We start from the raw sequence: 16973 nt of genomic DNA on the forward strand, positions 1-16973 counted from the left end.
CGCTTAGCATTCCAGCGAGTATGTGTCAAATCCTTCGGGGTAAATATTCATTCGCATCCCGAACATTTAAGGCATGGATGACTCATCCAGTCATTTGTTTAGTTTGACTTTGACTTTTGTGTGAAAAATAAGGAAGTATCGGTATGATGTCAAGTGTCACACATTTTTCCGAGTGTATCACCATAATGAAAGTTGCTGATACAGCCAGAAGCAGAGTCTGCGGTGGGGTATATCAGAGGGCGGTATATAGGGGTTCGCAGCCATCGTCAAAAGAGCTATTTTTTCCCCCCGCAAGAAAATTGGAGAAATGACATATGGAGTGTTTGAGCGCGTGTCTGCCGGAGCTCTTTGTAGTCTGCGTCAGGCGGCGCGATGACAGTCACACCGGTCGAGACCCGGGAGGGAAAACCGTCTGTCCAGCGGGGGCTCGCTCAGGAAAGTATGACAGCGTCGGAGCAGGGACTAACACCGCCACCGCCACCGTCACCGTCACTGCCTCCTCCATCACCACAGCGGAGAAACACGGAAAGTTCAGCAGAACGACAGACTCCCATTGGACCCTGTGTCTAGCCACGTGCAAATATTATTCTTATAAGAAAATGAGTCATCTTTTTTTCTTTTTTTTTTTTCCCTTCCAGGCATCGCTTCTTTGCTGACATTATTCCCTGGTGAAAAAAAACGCCAATAATCATGTCATGTAGTGAAGAGAGAGACTGACTTTAAGGGAGGTTTTAAGGTGATAAGAGGTGCTATCAGCGTTAGGGCGTGGCTCGGTTGGTTTTCTGGAAATAAAGTGGGGACGGTTGTTCCAGGTTTAACCTGCAGGTTCATTTTGGACATATACTATAAGGACCTCTAATATTATGCCTTATGATAGCATAGAGGGGGGTTAATGCCATGATTAAGTTGGGGCGGATCAAACACGCAAACTTAACAGACCAAAACTCAAACAAGAGGAACGTCGGAATGAATGTTTCTTTATGTCTCCGCCCCGCAGGCCGAGTGGAGCGTTCCCACCAGCGAGAAATGGTCCCAAACACTCAGTTCCAATAACAGGCCAGTGTACCGCAACCAGTGCGGTCGGCTGAGGGTTTGGGACCTGTAGAATACCATAACACGGTGCATAATACACCTTTTGTTCTCAAGTTCTGTGTTTAAAAATGTACCTGAATTGAAGTATTTTAGACTGACGTGGTGAAATGTATATTTTGACAGATACAACTTACAGCAACTGGGCAGCTGCGAAAAAAAAACAGGATCTATTCTGATTGATACCGGATGAAAACAGGTTTTAGGCATTTCCGTGAGCTGCCATTTAGAGGGAAGGTCCTATCTGTTTTAGTTAGGGTGCATTAGTTTTCCATGAACCGTGCAGATTTTTGAGGAACCGTGCTCTGCTTTGCGTTTCTCTTCCCTCGTAGGGGCAAATTTGCAATGTTGCGCAACATATATCAGCTTGCAGCCGCTCGCACACTGTCCAATGACTCAAATGAGAATTAAGAACAATTTAATATACCAAAATGAGGGAACATAAAGAAACATCTGCTAAATTAAGTCTTTTTTTAAAGAACCAAAACAAGTTAGTCTTTGGACAAATGTAATTAAATATACATATTATTACAAATACACACACCTGCCTACACACGCACAAGCACATTGTGATAGAAAATGCAGATGATTAATGCTTTGAATGATGTTTAACACGTCTTACATAAACAAATTGCCTTTTGTAACTTGCTATACACGGCCACTGTCCTCTGAGTTAATCAATTCTTTGTTTCTTCATCCTGCGGGGGTTAGATCACATTCTAAGTTAATCATCTGTGCGTGAAGATAATAAAGACGGGCTGAGGGTATTTAAAGGGGTTTTGTCCTATCCAGGAATTTCCGGGGTTTACTCCTGTTTCAGCACAGTAAGATTGTAACTCGGACCGAACTTTGACTGTTAATAATCGTACGAGCGACGCACCGGGTGACCTGCCGTGCGGGGGCGTGGTGTTGTGAATGACACCTAAACTGATGACACGCAACCTCTCACTCTCTCAAGCAAGTCCGTCCAGCGGAAACAAGGTCTGGGTGTGGAGCCACTCACTGCTTTTAAAGCGTATCTGCCTGCATCTCTCCTTATTCTGCGGAATAAATTGCATTAATATATTCCCAGTTTGTTTCCTGTAGCGAAGCGGGGTTTATCTCACCGTCCATGTGGTAAGAATTCTCCAACAACATCCAAACAAAATAATTAGGAAGCGATGTGCAAAGTAGTGGTAGTGCCCCTAGGTGGATAGCATACCCAAACATACACCCATAATGACTGTCTGGCCTATAAAAACAATGATCCAGGGCTGCTCTTTGCCAGTTGATGGCCAGACAGCAGACTGTTTACACCAATGGGAAGAAAAACTGAGTTCGGCGTGAGCCAATGGGAGGCCGGCGCTGGAGCCGGGCCACTTGTGGTGATGGTATGTAGTGGTAGTAATCCAGGGCTGGCAGGCGGTGGCGGAGGCAGAGGGGTGGCTGCGGGGGTGGCAGGGCCCAGCCAACTCATGGTCTAACTGTGGTTAACCGGGCCGGGTCACCTACACTTCCCCTGGCCCCCGTCCCAGAGGGGGGAAAACAGTCTAGTCAAAATAATGGTGTCATTTTGGGCTCTTACGTTTGAGCAAGGGGGCGATAAATTTAGCAACAGCAAAAGCAAAAGCAAAGGGAGGGCCCTGAAACCGATTAGGCAACAAGCGGGCAAAATATCTCCTTTTTCTTTTAAATAAGCACTTTTAAGCGAGTGGCAGAGCTCCAGCACGGGCTGTAAATCTAAATGTGTCGGCCTACGCGAGCAATTAAAACTGGGCCCTGACTTCCTCTCCATCCCCCCCCCACCCCTTCTTTCCCCCAGTCTCCCCCTCCTGCAATCCCCTCATCCTGTCTGCCTCTCTTCCCCTGAACTGGGACCCGAGCACTCTTCCTTCATTTTGTCAACAGACAGTACCATGCTGTCCATCATCGCTCGAAAATTGCTGATTATGATGTGTGTGTGTGTGTGTGTGTGTGCGCCCGTGGGTCCCCGTCTGGGTTGGAATGTTTGAAGTTTTTTGCCTACCGCGCCAGCCCCGTCTCGCGAGCCACCGCCGAGTGCCGTCCTCCCCGAAGCATTTACCACCTTGCTACCTTGGCAGCCCCAAGCGACAGTCTCTCATTTACGAGAAAAAAAGACTCTCACGAGTCGTAATGATTTCTGATGATTTACCCCAGAAGAATAAAGGTCCCAGGCCTAATCCTATATGGACAGTCCCCAACGCGGCAACCTTGACCTCCGTCATCGGGGTCAGTGACGCAGGCGCTCGCTCAGTTTCCCAGGTGGCTCTGAGCTCCAAAACTCCCTAACCTCAGACGCTCCGAAACCGCTTGTTTTCTCCTTCAGACTTGCAGATATAGCTCGCCGTCGCCTCCCCAACGGCCTCTGGAACAAGGAAGTGTCGATGATGAGACACGCTGTGATTACCTTCCAGAGGAAAACCACGCGGGGAGGCGGCCAAGCAGAGGAATGGAGGTGGCGGCGGAGGAGACACGTCTAAAATAGTCCGTCTGTTTCGCGCGCAACCACTCGCCGAAAAGGTTTCGAAATATTTCACAATGATCAATTCATATTGTTTGTTTGTTGAAAAGGGTTAGAGCTCGAAGATAAAGTCTTCATATGACAGCTATGCTAAGTAAGCTTTTGATATATGTTGCCCTGTGGAGTTGGAGTTGGAGGCCCAGTTGCGTTATAGGCTTGCAAACCAAATATACCCATCTCACACACTTCGAATGAAGAAACAATTTTCCAATTTTCCAAGTTTCTTTATTTTTATTTATTTTTTATTGTTTCCATCAAGACCGTGTGATGCATCTGGTAATGACGAGTGTCCTCCGAAGAAAAAGAACCAACGATTTATGTGACAACATGAGTGGACCATGGTCACGCTCCGGGCAAAGCACACGAATGCCCTCATTTTTTCGACGTTTGAAGACCTCTTGTTCATAAGCACGCCATTGTTTTTTTGGGTTTTTTTTTTGCTGTGTGACACTTTTATGTTTAAGAGGCGTTTTGAAGTTTCACTTATAACGGCATTGACCGACTGACCGCACACCGCCTCGCCCAGATTTAACTCCCCATTTTGGCAATTCTTAGTTTACCCATATTATGGGTAAATCTGAATATGAATCTGCTATATGAATCTGCATGGTGATGGTTAAATGTATGATGATTAAAACAGTTTACCTTAACACAAAATTCAGCTTTAAAATATCATATGTTAAATACAGAATGAAAGTGTTCAATAAGTAACTGACAAAGTTGATGCAGTATGCATTGGCATTTAGCTATTGACAAAATTATCCATCCATCCATCCATCCATCCATCCGTCCGTCCATCCATCCGTCCGTCCATCCATCCATCCGTCCATCCATCCATCCATCCGTCCATCCATCCACCAATCCATCCAGCCTTTTATCCATCCATCCATCCATCCATGGATCCTTACTTTTGTCCTTCCATCCATCCATCCATCTATCATCCACTCACCCATCCATCCATCCATCCATCCTTTCATGCATGCATCCATCATTTGATCCATCCATTCTCTTATCATCCATCCACCCATGAATCCATCCTTTTGTCCATCTATCATCCATCCGTCCATCCAACCTTTCATCCATCTGCCCATCTGGCCATCCATTCACCCATCCATCCATCATCTATCTGTCCTTCTGTCCATCCATCCATCCTGTCATCTATCCAACAATCCATCCGTCCATATACCCTTTCATCCATCAATCCGTCCTGTTGTTTCATCTACCTATCCGTCCATCCTTTCAACCACCCATCCATATATCATTCCATCCATCCTTTTATCCCATTGTATTTACCCTCAATCTGTCTGGCACAGTATCTGCACAGGATCTCAGTTCACCAACCGAGTAAACATTTCTCAGCTACTTTAACAATGCTTAATAGGATGTTGAGGCTTCTCTGCAAACTGGAAACAGACCTGCTCTAAGCCTGAAATAGCAGAAAGTGGAAATCCACGGGACGGTCCCAGTCGTATAGTGGCCCAATAACCTTGGAGACTGGCTCCCCCGTAATAGAGAGTGGAGCCTTGCTCCCACTCACTGTGACGTAGAGACGCTTCGCCGCGTCACAAGCCACCGCATCGGAGCGGTAAGAAGCATGTCGACAAAAACAATTCCTTTTATTTGATGATTACTGACCGGGCGCCCTCTAAAAATATCACCAAGAAAAACTGAGTGGGAGGCCAGGGACCTTAGTAGTGGTATTTATTAGGGAGCGTTCACCCCTACCAAGAAATGTTTATCCACTGTGTAAACATTGTTTTGTTCAGGGTGGAAAACCAGTGGGACGAGTACAGTGTGGATTTGAAATATAGTCTGGGCGAAGCAGTGAGCCAGGAAAACAAAATACACAGTCTGTTTTTCTCATCAAAATTCTGTTACAGTCACAGGTTGTTTATTCTGGTATTCGTCAATTTCTATTACAGACACTACGACGCACAATAATTATGAAAGTGCCCAATTTGTCCAACAATTTATTGTTTTCATGCACTGTGTGTTTCAAATTTGTTTTCAGTACTAATGCGATGCTATGCGCATTATCTACCGAGTTATTCTTTTGGACAGCACTCCCGTTATAAGATAATTGCATAATATGTACAAAGAGGCTGAGCATTACATTTAATCGTGTTTCCAACGCTAAAGAATGTGCTTTTTCAGCCCAAGCAGCCTGCATCACCTCTGTCTGGTCTCCACTCCGCACTCCGTCCTTCATTAACGCAGTGGAGAAGAGTATAACTTCCGGAAAGCATGTGGAAAAGCAAGACCAAGGGGGATAATGAGAGCCACATCCTGTGGCGAACAGGAAATATGAGGTAAATGATAGGCTTCATAAATAAAGACCGTTTGGTTTGCCAACACACCCTCGAAAAGAAATCGCAGCTCTTAATCATTTTTTATCTGTCTCAGCATTTGCGCCTCCCGGGAAAAAGAGTAAAAGTATGCATTGTTTTAAAATGTCTCAGCTCTTACTTCAGCCAGAATATACTGTATACAGTATATTATTCTCTGGCAACATTTTATTTGGGAAAATTTATCAATTTTTTATTTCGTAGATCATCGTCCCATACAAACTAACCGGCATGTCCACATTTGCAACAGAGGTCAACATTTTAATTTCTTTGAACTTGGCCATTCACCTAATTTTCTCTGGCCTGTTTACGCGTTATCCATAAACAGTCTTGCACCGGGTGGCCATAGAAACTATAAAGTTGTAAGTAATGAGGGGCCTCCTATCTGACTGGAAGAGTGGTTATTATCATTTTTGGCTCATTCAGAAAACACAGTCTGAGCCTAAACTTGCAGGGTTCAGATTTAAATACTGGTTTAAATAATGGTCTAGTGCAACCAACCAGTTAAAGAATCATTCAAAACAGACCCAGGCCATTTAAGCTCAACCAGACACAACACATTCTCCAAAGTCCGCGAAAACAGGCAGTTTGGAGCAGTTAACCAGGTCTGATTGGCGCACAACAAGTGCAAACAATTAAATAATATAAGAAACACAACTTTTTCCCTCGTTTTAATCATATATAGCCCCTCTATAAAAAAAGGTTGAGTGGTTGTTTGCTTTTTTGGCAACTTTGTGAATTTGAATCAGAAAATGAATCTTTTTTGTGTCTTTTATTTTACGACACATCTTGCCTTTTCCGCAGGGATATACCACCAAGCTATAAAAGTAGTTTTTAAACAATGCTGCATAACTTTAATTTCTCCGTCGGCCAAGTGTGCTCAGCATAGGAGAGAAAGTTAGATCGGTAAACATCTGCAAGGCAGCTATTAGTTGAAGGGATTTTTTCTGTCAAAGGGGAATACCGCAGAATTAGTGAATTGCAATGTTTTTGAGGTTGTGTGAACTCCCTGTAGAAGTGGGCAATAAACAATAATATAGGGAACTATAGAGTGAAATTTGATTTTGAAACATGGTTAAAGTGAACAAACACTCTTCCGCAACAAAATAACATGATCAAAAAGGTTTTTCATACATTTTCTTCGGGACGGCTTTTTAAATCATCACAAATTATAAAGTGACACTCATCATGAGTTGGAATCGGCTGCTGGCCCCTTGTGACCCTGAACCAGAAACTCTGGTTAACACAATGGATGGATGGACGCTACACAGCTTAAAGAAACATTGTTAAGTTTTATCGCATTTGATTACCAGGGTGTGTGAGTTGTGAATCAAAGCAACTTATCTCATAACAGTCAATCATCAGGCCGTTATGTACTGTATGTCAGCACAGTCGTTGACTCATCGTTGCTGGATATCATCTTTTAAAATCGTCCATTTCCCTTGCAGTTACACAATTCTCAATCTAGGTCTCTGATCAGCCAAAATCATAATCAATTTTATTTATAATGGAGCTCACAATGGGTATTTTAATTTAGAGGTTCCCAAACTGGGGTCCGCATCCCCCTAGTGGGCCGTTAAGGCATTGCTGTAGGGTTGCAGCAAAATTACAATTACTTTGTTTGTATATATTTTAAGTATTATTATTTTAGAAGTATTTTTTAAATATATTTACTTTATTCAATTTATACAAATTCACCCACACCATTTAATTTTTGTTGTAAGATTTGCATTTTTTTGTCAGCAAATTTAAGTTAAAAATTATATATAAGCTATATTAATATATATAACTTTACTTACTATTTTATATTTGTATATTTTGCACTGTACACAATCAATCTACACTGGAGGTTATTATAGGCATATATACATGTAAATGGTCTGTGCCTCTTTTTGATGGACCAGTGCGTGGCTGTCATTGCTGATTTGTGAAGTAATGGAATACGAATAATGCCATGAAATAACGAGAACACACAAATACAACAGGTGAAATATCAAAATATATGCATTCTCGCCACTTATAGTTTGGCCGTTTTTAAAACACACACAATCACACACGCACGCACACAAACACAAACAGTGGCTATGGTGTCTTACCACACGAGGCAGAGACCAGGCAAGACCGGGCCCATCATGTCTCCCTCTGTGAGAGCAGACATTGTTGACTAACTGAAGCCCAGAGGCCCTTAGCCTGTGTCCCACCACAGCTATGCACTGTCTGACCAGAGCCTCGGAGCAAGGGTGTGTAGACCCACACAGACACACACACACACACACACACACACACACACACACACACACACACACACACACACACACACACACACAGGTAAGACTCACATAGACATACGTATATTACAGTGTCTCACTCTTTCTCCAGCACTGCGGTTTTTGTTTTGATCCACTCCAGATTTATAGCCAGTTCAGCTGCCGCAAAGTGAAGTTTTTTTCTTCTTACAGCGGTGAAATGTTTCTTTCAGCACTTTAGTGTAGCTAAGTAAACAAACGCAACGAAAGTGACAAAGCTGTATGAAGGTAGAGGGTTACATATGTCAGACAACTCCTTAAAGCCTTTCTGAAAACCACACGTGTTGAGAGGTTTGCCCTCCAAATCCTGCATCATGACTCCAGCGTGTTGCAAGACTCTCTTGACATGGTCGCGTTCCCCTCCCTCCAGCCTGAGCCCCAAGGTCAATGCATGGACCTGCATCTGGAACCGGCTCCTTGAAATCACGACGGGGATGTTCCCTTATGTGACTCCTATTACGCACACACGCACGCACACACACACACACACACGCACACACACACACACACACACACACACACACACACACACACACACAGACAGAGTGTGCAGACACATGTGCACCGCCACCCAAAGTTAGACAGACAGAGAAACACACGCTGCGTCTCACCACAAATAGACTGACACACCCGCCACCCGTCGTCCCTAACCCTGTTTACTCAGGACCATCACAGCCCCGTAGCAGTCAGACCCATCATTCCACGAATGCTTGGGCCTGATGAAAGGATTCTGGGAAATAATATGGGAAATAATCCTGACATGTAATAATAATAATAATAATAATAATAATTATTATTATAATTATAATAGTAGTAATAATCATGATAATAATAGTATTCATAATAATATTATTATTATGAATACTATGAATGCTATGATGATGATTATTGTGATTATTATTAATAATAATAATAATAATAATAATACTAATAATATTCATAATATTCATAATGGTAATAATAATAATATGTATTATTATTATGATTATTATTATTATAACAACAACAACAACAATAATAATAATAATAATAATAATAATAATAATAATAATAATAATAATAATAATTATAATAATAACAACTGACAATGACAAAGTGGAAAGTGAACTAATTTGATCCTGAAGATACCTCTCTGAATTGATGATTTTTAAATAGCATTATCCTGCAAACTGTGTGGTCGGACTGCAGTGAAGCGCTCCAAAGGAAACAAAGTACTATCTTTGTGCAAGGCTGCCATCTATGGACCATCACAAATAACAGCGAACGTCCCCTAATTCCTTCATTATCCGCTCCGTTATTTTAGGAGTAAAACTGCCTAAACAATATAAGAAACAGCTCATACATGACGAACTGATCAGGCGAACCACGGAACTGGTAAATAAATGAATCATTTAAAGCGTATTTAATGTGAGGAAATAGTGACAGTCAACAATAAACAATAAAAAAAAAGTAGAAAAACAGTTCAACAAGTTTCACAACTTATTAAGAGGAACGGTGACAACAAAGAGCACACTGAGACAGTTCAATAATATTAAACACCTGATGATTACAAATAATTAGTCTATAACTTGAACTCACTTACAGAATAAAACAATAATACATTTACGAATATAACATTTACTGATAAAAACAAGTATTTGGGTGAATTTAAATGACGCTTCCATAAAGTACAAATAAAAAATAAAAAAAAAGGGAAAATCTTGTTTGGGGTCAGGGCGCGTCGTCGCGTGGTGACGTCATAAATCGGCGACGCACCGACGGGCCGATCTCCTCAATGACAACTGCATAGAACCAGACACCAGGACGAAGTTTTCCCAAATAGTTTTGAAAGACGTAAAAACAAAAACTCTTCTCGGTGACCATGCAGCGTGAGTGGCCGCGCGTTTTCAGAGAATGTCTGCGGTGCAGCGGTAAGATGAACAACAGCAGCAGCTAGCTTAAACACTTGAGACAACCTGCTCGGATAACATGTTGTGGATCATTGCAATTTTAATAAAGATTCATGACACGTGTCAGATTGACATGTTATCCAACTATATACAACTTAAGACTACCTAGTGTCAATACGAATAACCCTTTTTAATAAGCATTAGTAAAAAAATAACAATAATAATTATAATAATATCAATTTTATAAAGAAGATTAACTGAGGGCTGGGCAATATGTCATCATAATATTAACAGTATGATATGAGGCTGGTTATTGTCTGGGATTTTGGTTATTGTTATATCAGGATATGTCTTTGAGGCTGAAAAAAATGTCTTTCTCTACCTGCTTGATCATAATATTCATATTGCTATAGATTCATATCTTGTGAAGTCACCTAGCCCTACTTTACATCATCCTGCAGGAATGCCCCTTTTGCCAGTACAGCACTAAATGGACAGTATTTGTCATTCTAGCAGTCCCTGCTCCCCTGAGCTCTCGAGCTTATGTCGTGCTCCCGCCTCCACGAGACAGTGAGGAGAAAGCAATGCTGGACAGATTTCTGCGTGTGGACCACGCCGGGGAATATGGTGCCAACCGTATATACGCTGGCCAGATGGCAGTGTTGGGAAGATCTCAAACGGGGCCTCTCATCCAGGTACGGACACAAAGTATCATCCTGGGGTTGTCTGAAAACAAAGACCCACTGTCCAAAATTCAAGAGACTCAACACTTATCTGCAATCGCAATACTACTTCACCTGTAATCCCACTTTATCAGTGTTGTAAAAGGAACTGAATTTCAGTGAAGATTCACTTGCTGACTGTTTTATCTATAGCAAATGTGGGATCAAGAAAAGAAACACCTTGAGAAATTCAGTGAAATCCTCGCTGAGAACAGGGTTCGGCCAACTTTACTGTTGCCGCTGTGGAACTTATCAGGGTTTCTATTGGGTAGGTACAGAGCATACAGTCTGTTTTCAATCGAAGTCAGCCATTGAAAAGTAATAATGAAATAACACTTGCACTTAAAACCTTGAATCTCTTAGTTTATAGCGTGAAACTAGTCTACATATAGTAAAATGTTGCTTTTCAGGATGTCTCATGTACCTAAAATAAAAAAATGTTTTGTCTCTTATAGGAGCATCTACAGCTCTCCTGGGCAAGGAGGGGGCAATGGCCTGCACGGTGGCCGTAGAGGAGAGCATTTCAGAGCACTACAACAGCCAAATCAGAGCCCTCATGGAAAACGACCCAGAGAGATACACTGAACTCCTTACAGTGAGTCGGCCACTTATTTCTCCCCACTCGCCCTCTTGCTTCCTTTTGTACTTAAATGCGTAAAACGCTGAGTTAATGTGGATGACCCTAAATGTGTGTAGGGTGTCCTGCATTACACAGGAGAGTCTGTAACCACACTGAAGTATGAAAACACCAGAACATTAAAGGGAGATGTGAAAATTTGGTGCAGAAAATTATAAATAAATCTCTCAGATGAGGCCCTCTCAACATCACTAGTAATTAATGAAATAGATGTTAGGGATACCTGGTATACATTCACATTCAACCCATGCAAAGATTCAAGCACCTTCTCAGCATCCAATGTGAAACATTGTGCTATAACTGAATCAAATATTTGTCTTATTCGTAAGAGGCCATGGAAAGATCTTTTTAGTGTCCAGTCTTGTTGTTTCTGCTCCTTTTTGTCATTATTATTATACATTGTAGCAAAATAATTAATCAGACACATTAAAGGTATCTGCATTTAAAGTAATATAACATTCATTATTACCTTTCAGTGTCGTTACAATTTTGGACTGGCCCACAGTTTCAATATATTGAATGCCTTTTTTAAAATTTATTTTTTAATCTAAACTTTGTAGACTTTCCCCATCTGGCTCATCAGATGAGACAGATGGGTTATTAGCAATACTAATAATCTTGACCACCACACAGTCAAAAAACAAGTTCTCATTGCAACCTTAGGTTTGTAGGTACTTTAAACATTTTCTTAAACAAATAGACCTAATTCAATAAGAATAATAATATTGGTTTCTTTTGATAGGTAATAAAGGAGTTCCGAGATGAGGAGATGGAGCATCACGATACGGGATTGGCAAATGATGCTGAATTGGTAAGCATATTTACTCAATTTACCTTTGCTTTTAAATGAAAATAAAAAATTCAATGAAGCAATTATAACCCTATAATTTTAAGTTTATTATATTACATTAACCGTGTTTTAACGGTTGTTTTTTTTAAGTAACCTAAACAAATAGTAACCTGTGTTTCTTTAAGAGCTTCGTAGTTGGTAGGGTCAGTATTTGTCAGAGAAGACATTACTCGCACACTTTTTCCCAAAATAAAATATTGAGTCTGTGTTGTGTATTGCTGGGTGATTTATGTGACAATCACGTAATGAAATGTAATGGTCATGTGTTTTCTGTTTTGTTTTAGGCACCTGGATACTGGTTACTAAAAAATGCAATACAGCTGGGCTGCAAAGCTGCAATATATGTATCTGAACGGGTTTAATTATCGAATTCTGTTTTAATTTTCCACTAGTTTTCGAGTGGACTTATTTTGCACAAAATAAATGATTAATATTGTTGTCCATTGATGAAGCATGTATCACAGCTCCCCTGTCCTTGCACTCTTTTATCAAAATCAATAGTCTATATAAATGCAATAACATCACTTTAATCTGTTCTAGTTTTAAAAGTAACACCAGCTACTACCAGTTTGATCGTGGTACACTGTTGTGAGATCTCATTTCACGGGTGTTTTTTCTGCTTCAGTCATTTAGTTGAAGACTTTGCTGGTCGTATTGGTGTCGGCAGTGTCCCACAATCAGTGCCCTCTAACTTGCTCTCCGCTCTTCACACATTATAGGTTGTACGTCAAGCTGCACAATAGCTTGTCATCCTGGACGTACAGTTAAGTGTCCTCACAGCTGTTCTGGGTACATAAGGTCACTGAGAATGACGGATTGACAAGAGGCTCGCCCAGGGCCCTAATCTATTGGTCCTTTCAGCAAGTTGGGCAAAGAGTTTATTACTCCTCCTACCCCTCCTCTTCAGTATAGGGATCTATTTGTCCTTACTGTACATCATGTACTGACCAAAGTACTTTCAAAATGCTATCCATCACATGCCAGTGGATAGAGATGCATACAATGTGACCCCCTTCACATGCAATGTGCCTGCCGTTGAATGTTACAACTTAGTGTAGCATCATTTCTTGAATTCCATTTTGGTGTGAAAATGCAACTATGATGCTAAAGACAAACAATGTTTGAGTTGTATGGTGCACCAAGATTTCTCCTGCAAGAAAAACAAAAGTTTAAAAGATTTGAATACACTAAATTGACCGACGTATCTGCATCCTACCTCTCTGCCTTCACTAGAGGTACTCTTCATGGAAGCTGGGCATTACGCAGCCTCACAAAAATCCTATTTTGAAGATCATGTGCTATTTTGCACAGCATGAGGTCAGATAATGTTTTTTGGGCTGGGAATGGTTCACATATCATAACTGCCAGAGTTACAGCGTGGTTGTAACTGCAGCCTCCACCCATAAAAATAGGCTCCTCCCCGTCATCCATCCTTACTGTGTCGTGATGCAGCCCAAGATGCACAAAAATCATCTAAACTAAATGGCTACGCATTGACTCTCAAAGAATTGGTATCCACCATGAGAGTTCATTGGTTATAACCAAATGTTGTTTGTTAGTGAGGCTTTCACAAGAGAACTTAGTGATGCCGATTGTCCACCATTTCTTATGTCGTATACACTTTCCAAGGTCATTTACTAACACACCTTTATAACTTTCATGTTGCTCCACGAAAGACATTTAAAGGTTTGAAAACTATCATCTATCATATTAAGTCCGGATTGATGGTGCTGACATTTTACAGCAAGATGCAAATCTTTAAATAAAGCAACAACTGGACAGCTCAATTTGTACCTCAACAAACATGACAAAATTGGCAAAATAACTGTTAAATAAAAGCCCGAGTGATGCCTGTCAAGTATTACAGTTTTTCTCAATTGTTTACACACTTTCTCTGAAAAAATACCTCATATTCTCAAAACTCTACACACAAATCCAGAAACACACACACACACACACACACACACAGAAGGCAAAACTCCACAAATAACCTGCAAAATGGAACCCTGCATTCCAAACAATGTTATGTCCTCTCAAAATGTTTTTTTGTGTTGAAATGACACACCACAGCATCATTTAAGAAGACATTTCTAAAAACCTATTAAACACTGATGTGCTCATTGTTAAACACTACTATCAGTGGAAAACACTTGTACCAACGCCTTATCACGGGACTTATTCCTTTTGCATGTTCAGTGTTATTCTTACTACGTACAGTAGTCTGTTGTAAAATGTTTTTGTCCAATGTTTAAATTTAAAACACACAAATATACTGTAATATAAACAAAAATGTTTTTATATTTTCCCAAAATACTGTATCTTCATCAATAAACTAAACACATCCCAAAAAAATACAAAGTTGGATGTGTAAAGTACAGAATAAATAATAGAGCAACGTACTGTATACAGTGATCATTGAGTACTGTATATATATACAGTACTACAATACTGTAATGAAAGTACATTTCTGACCTGTTCTTATTTCGTAAAGTCCGGACAATGGACGCTACTGTGAACCTGCTCAAGTTTGGTTGTACTCTCTGCCCAGTTGCCCTCATTGCTGGACCGTGGTCGACCACATGGTCGATTAAAGTGGCCTGGATTTCATCAGAGATTATAGCTCTCTTTGGTCTTGCTGTTTCTCTTGCTGTTTCTCTTCCTCCTCCTCGTCCTCCTCCTCTTGCTGTGCCTTTCTCTCCTTTGTTGGCATCCATTGCTCCAGAAGAGCTCGCCTGTGGCCCTCTTGTTACAGTAAACCTCTAATTGCTAATTGAACAATCGTGCAACATGTGTTTGCCCGTGGGCGGAGTCAGTGTGGATAGAAGGAAATTGGAGTTGAGCATTTTCAATGTCTGCGTGTTCCAAGAGATTTTATCCATGAAGATTGTGCCAAATGTAGGGAATTGCCCGTAGTGTTTTGAAAAAAAGTCTGGTTTACAACTGCAATCTTGAGTGTAAAGCAGGAAATGTGCTTGATCTTAGCAGAAATATTTCAGGGGACTGACACAAGAGTTACAGGTTGTGGTCATCGTGTCTCACACAGCGTTGGTGTGTTAACAACTGAGAAAAAACAGTAATAATGCAGAACGAGATACATCCACATCAAAGGCAGAAATATTTACTATTTAACTGGATATTTCATATCTCACCGTTTGACATTACATTGAAATATTATAAATGGGCAGGGCAGATGTGTAAAACCGAGCGCAAGCGTATTTCTTTTCTTTCTTTTCCAAGAATGGTCTTATCTAGGCGACAGAGCTCTTCCCTTCATCCTTCAGCCCGTGTACGCATGAATTGTTTAGGTTATATTCCCTGAAACGCCTCAAGAGGAATCCAATACGCTGACATCTGAAATCTGCAACAAGAATTCCAGCAGGGCAATAAAAGTCAAGATGGGTCCATTACACCAGCCGTGGACAATTGGGGTTGTAAATTCTGGCGGGAACGAGCCATATAAATCCAGATAAGTCATAAAAGCTTTCGGATGCAGATCATATTGTTTCACTGTGAGTTTGTGCCGATTGTCAAGCGGTGTGCCTTATTATGGGTTTACCGTGTCTTGAAGTTGTCGTAAGGTGGACTTCTATCCGTGGTGCCGTCTGCATCAAGGATTTTATTATTATACATCCACAACTATCTATAACATAATAGTGCCCTTCATTCATAATCAACAGTTTAGGGATCGTTATATCCATTTAATGGTCTGATCACAATGATTTTTGTTGCAAGCCAAAGGGAGAGTTTGTTGAAATACGATGGATCGTGTTGTTTTTAAACACTCGTCGAGCGTCATTTGATCCACAGAGTCCTGCGGTGGTTTCGTAATCTTCCCAAATGCTGCCGTGCGTATCGTGCCCTTGCATCCCCGATGTCTGTAGGTTTTGTTGGCTGAGCGCCTGACGAGTGTCCTTTTGGTCGGCGAATCCGATATCACTCGGCGGAATGGACCAACCACCTGAAAACGGAGAAGATGTGCTCATCAGTGTGAATTTCATTGGGTATCCGGTTCTTTCAGACCCACTCAAGCCTTAAACTGGAGGGTTTCGCGGAAGCGAGGGGCCGTTAGTGTGAACTGACCCTCCGCAGCTTTTCATGTTCCTCCGGTTATTCAGGTCAACCGTCCAAGAACCGCGGCATTGGCTCAAAACACCCTGACACTAATGGCTGGTTCTATAAATACTGAACAGCATTTTTACTGTGCAGTATGCATGTAAATACCTGTAGTGAGATGCCATTTTTGACATGCTTCAGTGATGTAGCGTGCAGGGCGGATAAATTAAATCAAATCTACTCTTTGGATTATTTTCCCCACTGAAATATTAATGAGCTACATTATATGCAACACATGCCATGATGCCACTTAGCTGGAAGGTCTACGTATATGGAGATATATGATTTCACAGGCGCCTTATGTCCCTGATACTGTAAATCTTGGTTGGGGGGGGCATAGCTTTGAGGCTGCGGCCACATGTCCACGTGTCCTTACAGCGTGAAGTGACAACGCATGATGCAAAGCGCTGACATCACCTCAACTGGAATTCCTGATTTACTGCCTGCCCCGCAGCAGCTAAGCTGCAGCTACGAGCTGCTTTGAACAAAATATATATAATC

The 16973-nt window shown here is 41.3% G+C and overlaps 1 protein-coding gene across 3 annotated transcripts; it reads left to right on the forward strand.

The window, feature by feature from the left end:
* Positions 1–10015: 10015 nt before the first annotated feature.
* coq7 (coenzyme Q7 homolog, ubiquinone (yeast)) lies at positions 10016–14217 on the forward strand. 3 transcript variants are annotated; one of them, XM_079998428.1, is made up of 6 exons: positions 10016–10171; positions 10664–10845; positions 11026–11140; positions 11328–11467; positions 12252–12320; positions 12644–14217. In XM_079998428.1, the coding sequence occupies exons 1-6, from the start codon at positions 10123–10125 to the stop codon at positions 12719–12721; spliced, it is 633 nt and encodes a 210-aa protein (XP_079854554.1). In that variant the 5' UTR covers positions 10016–10122; the 3' UTR covers positions 12722–14217. The 3 variants fall into 3 exon arrangements, with proteins under 3 accessions (XP_079854554.1, XP_079854555.1, XP_079854556.1); XM_079998429.1 differs by having other exon boundaries at positions 10667–10845; XM_079998430.1 differs by having other exon boundaries at positions 10022–10129; positions 10667–10845.
* Positions 14218–16973: the final 2756 nt, after the last annotated feature.

Source organism: Zeus faber (assembly GCF_960531495.2).
Source record: "Zeus faber genome assembly, chromosome: 4".
Taxonomy (NCBI): Eukaryota; Metazoa; Chordata; class Actinopteri; order Zeiformes; family Zeidae; genus Zeus; species Zeus faber.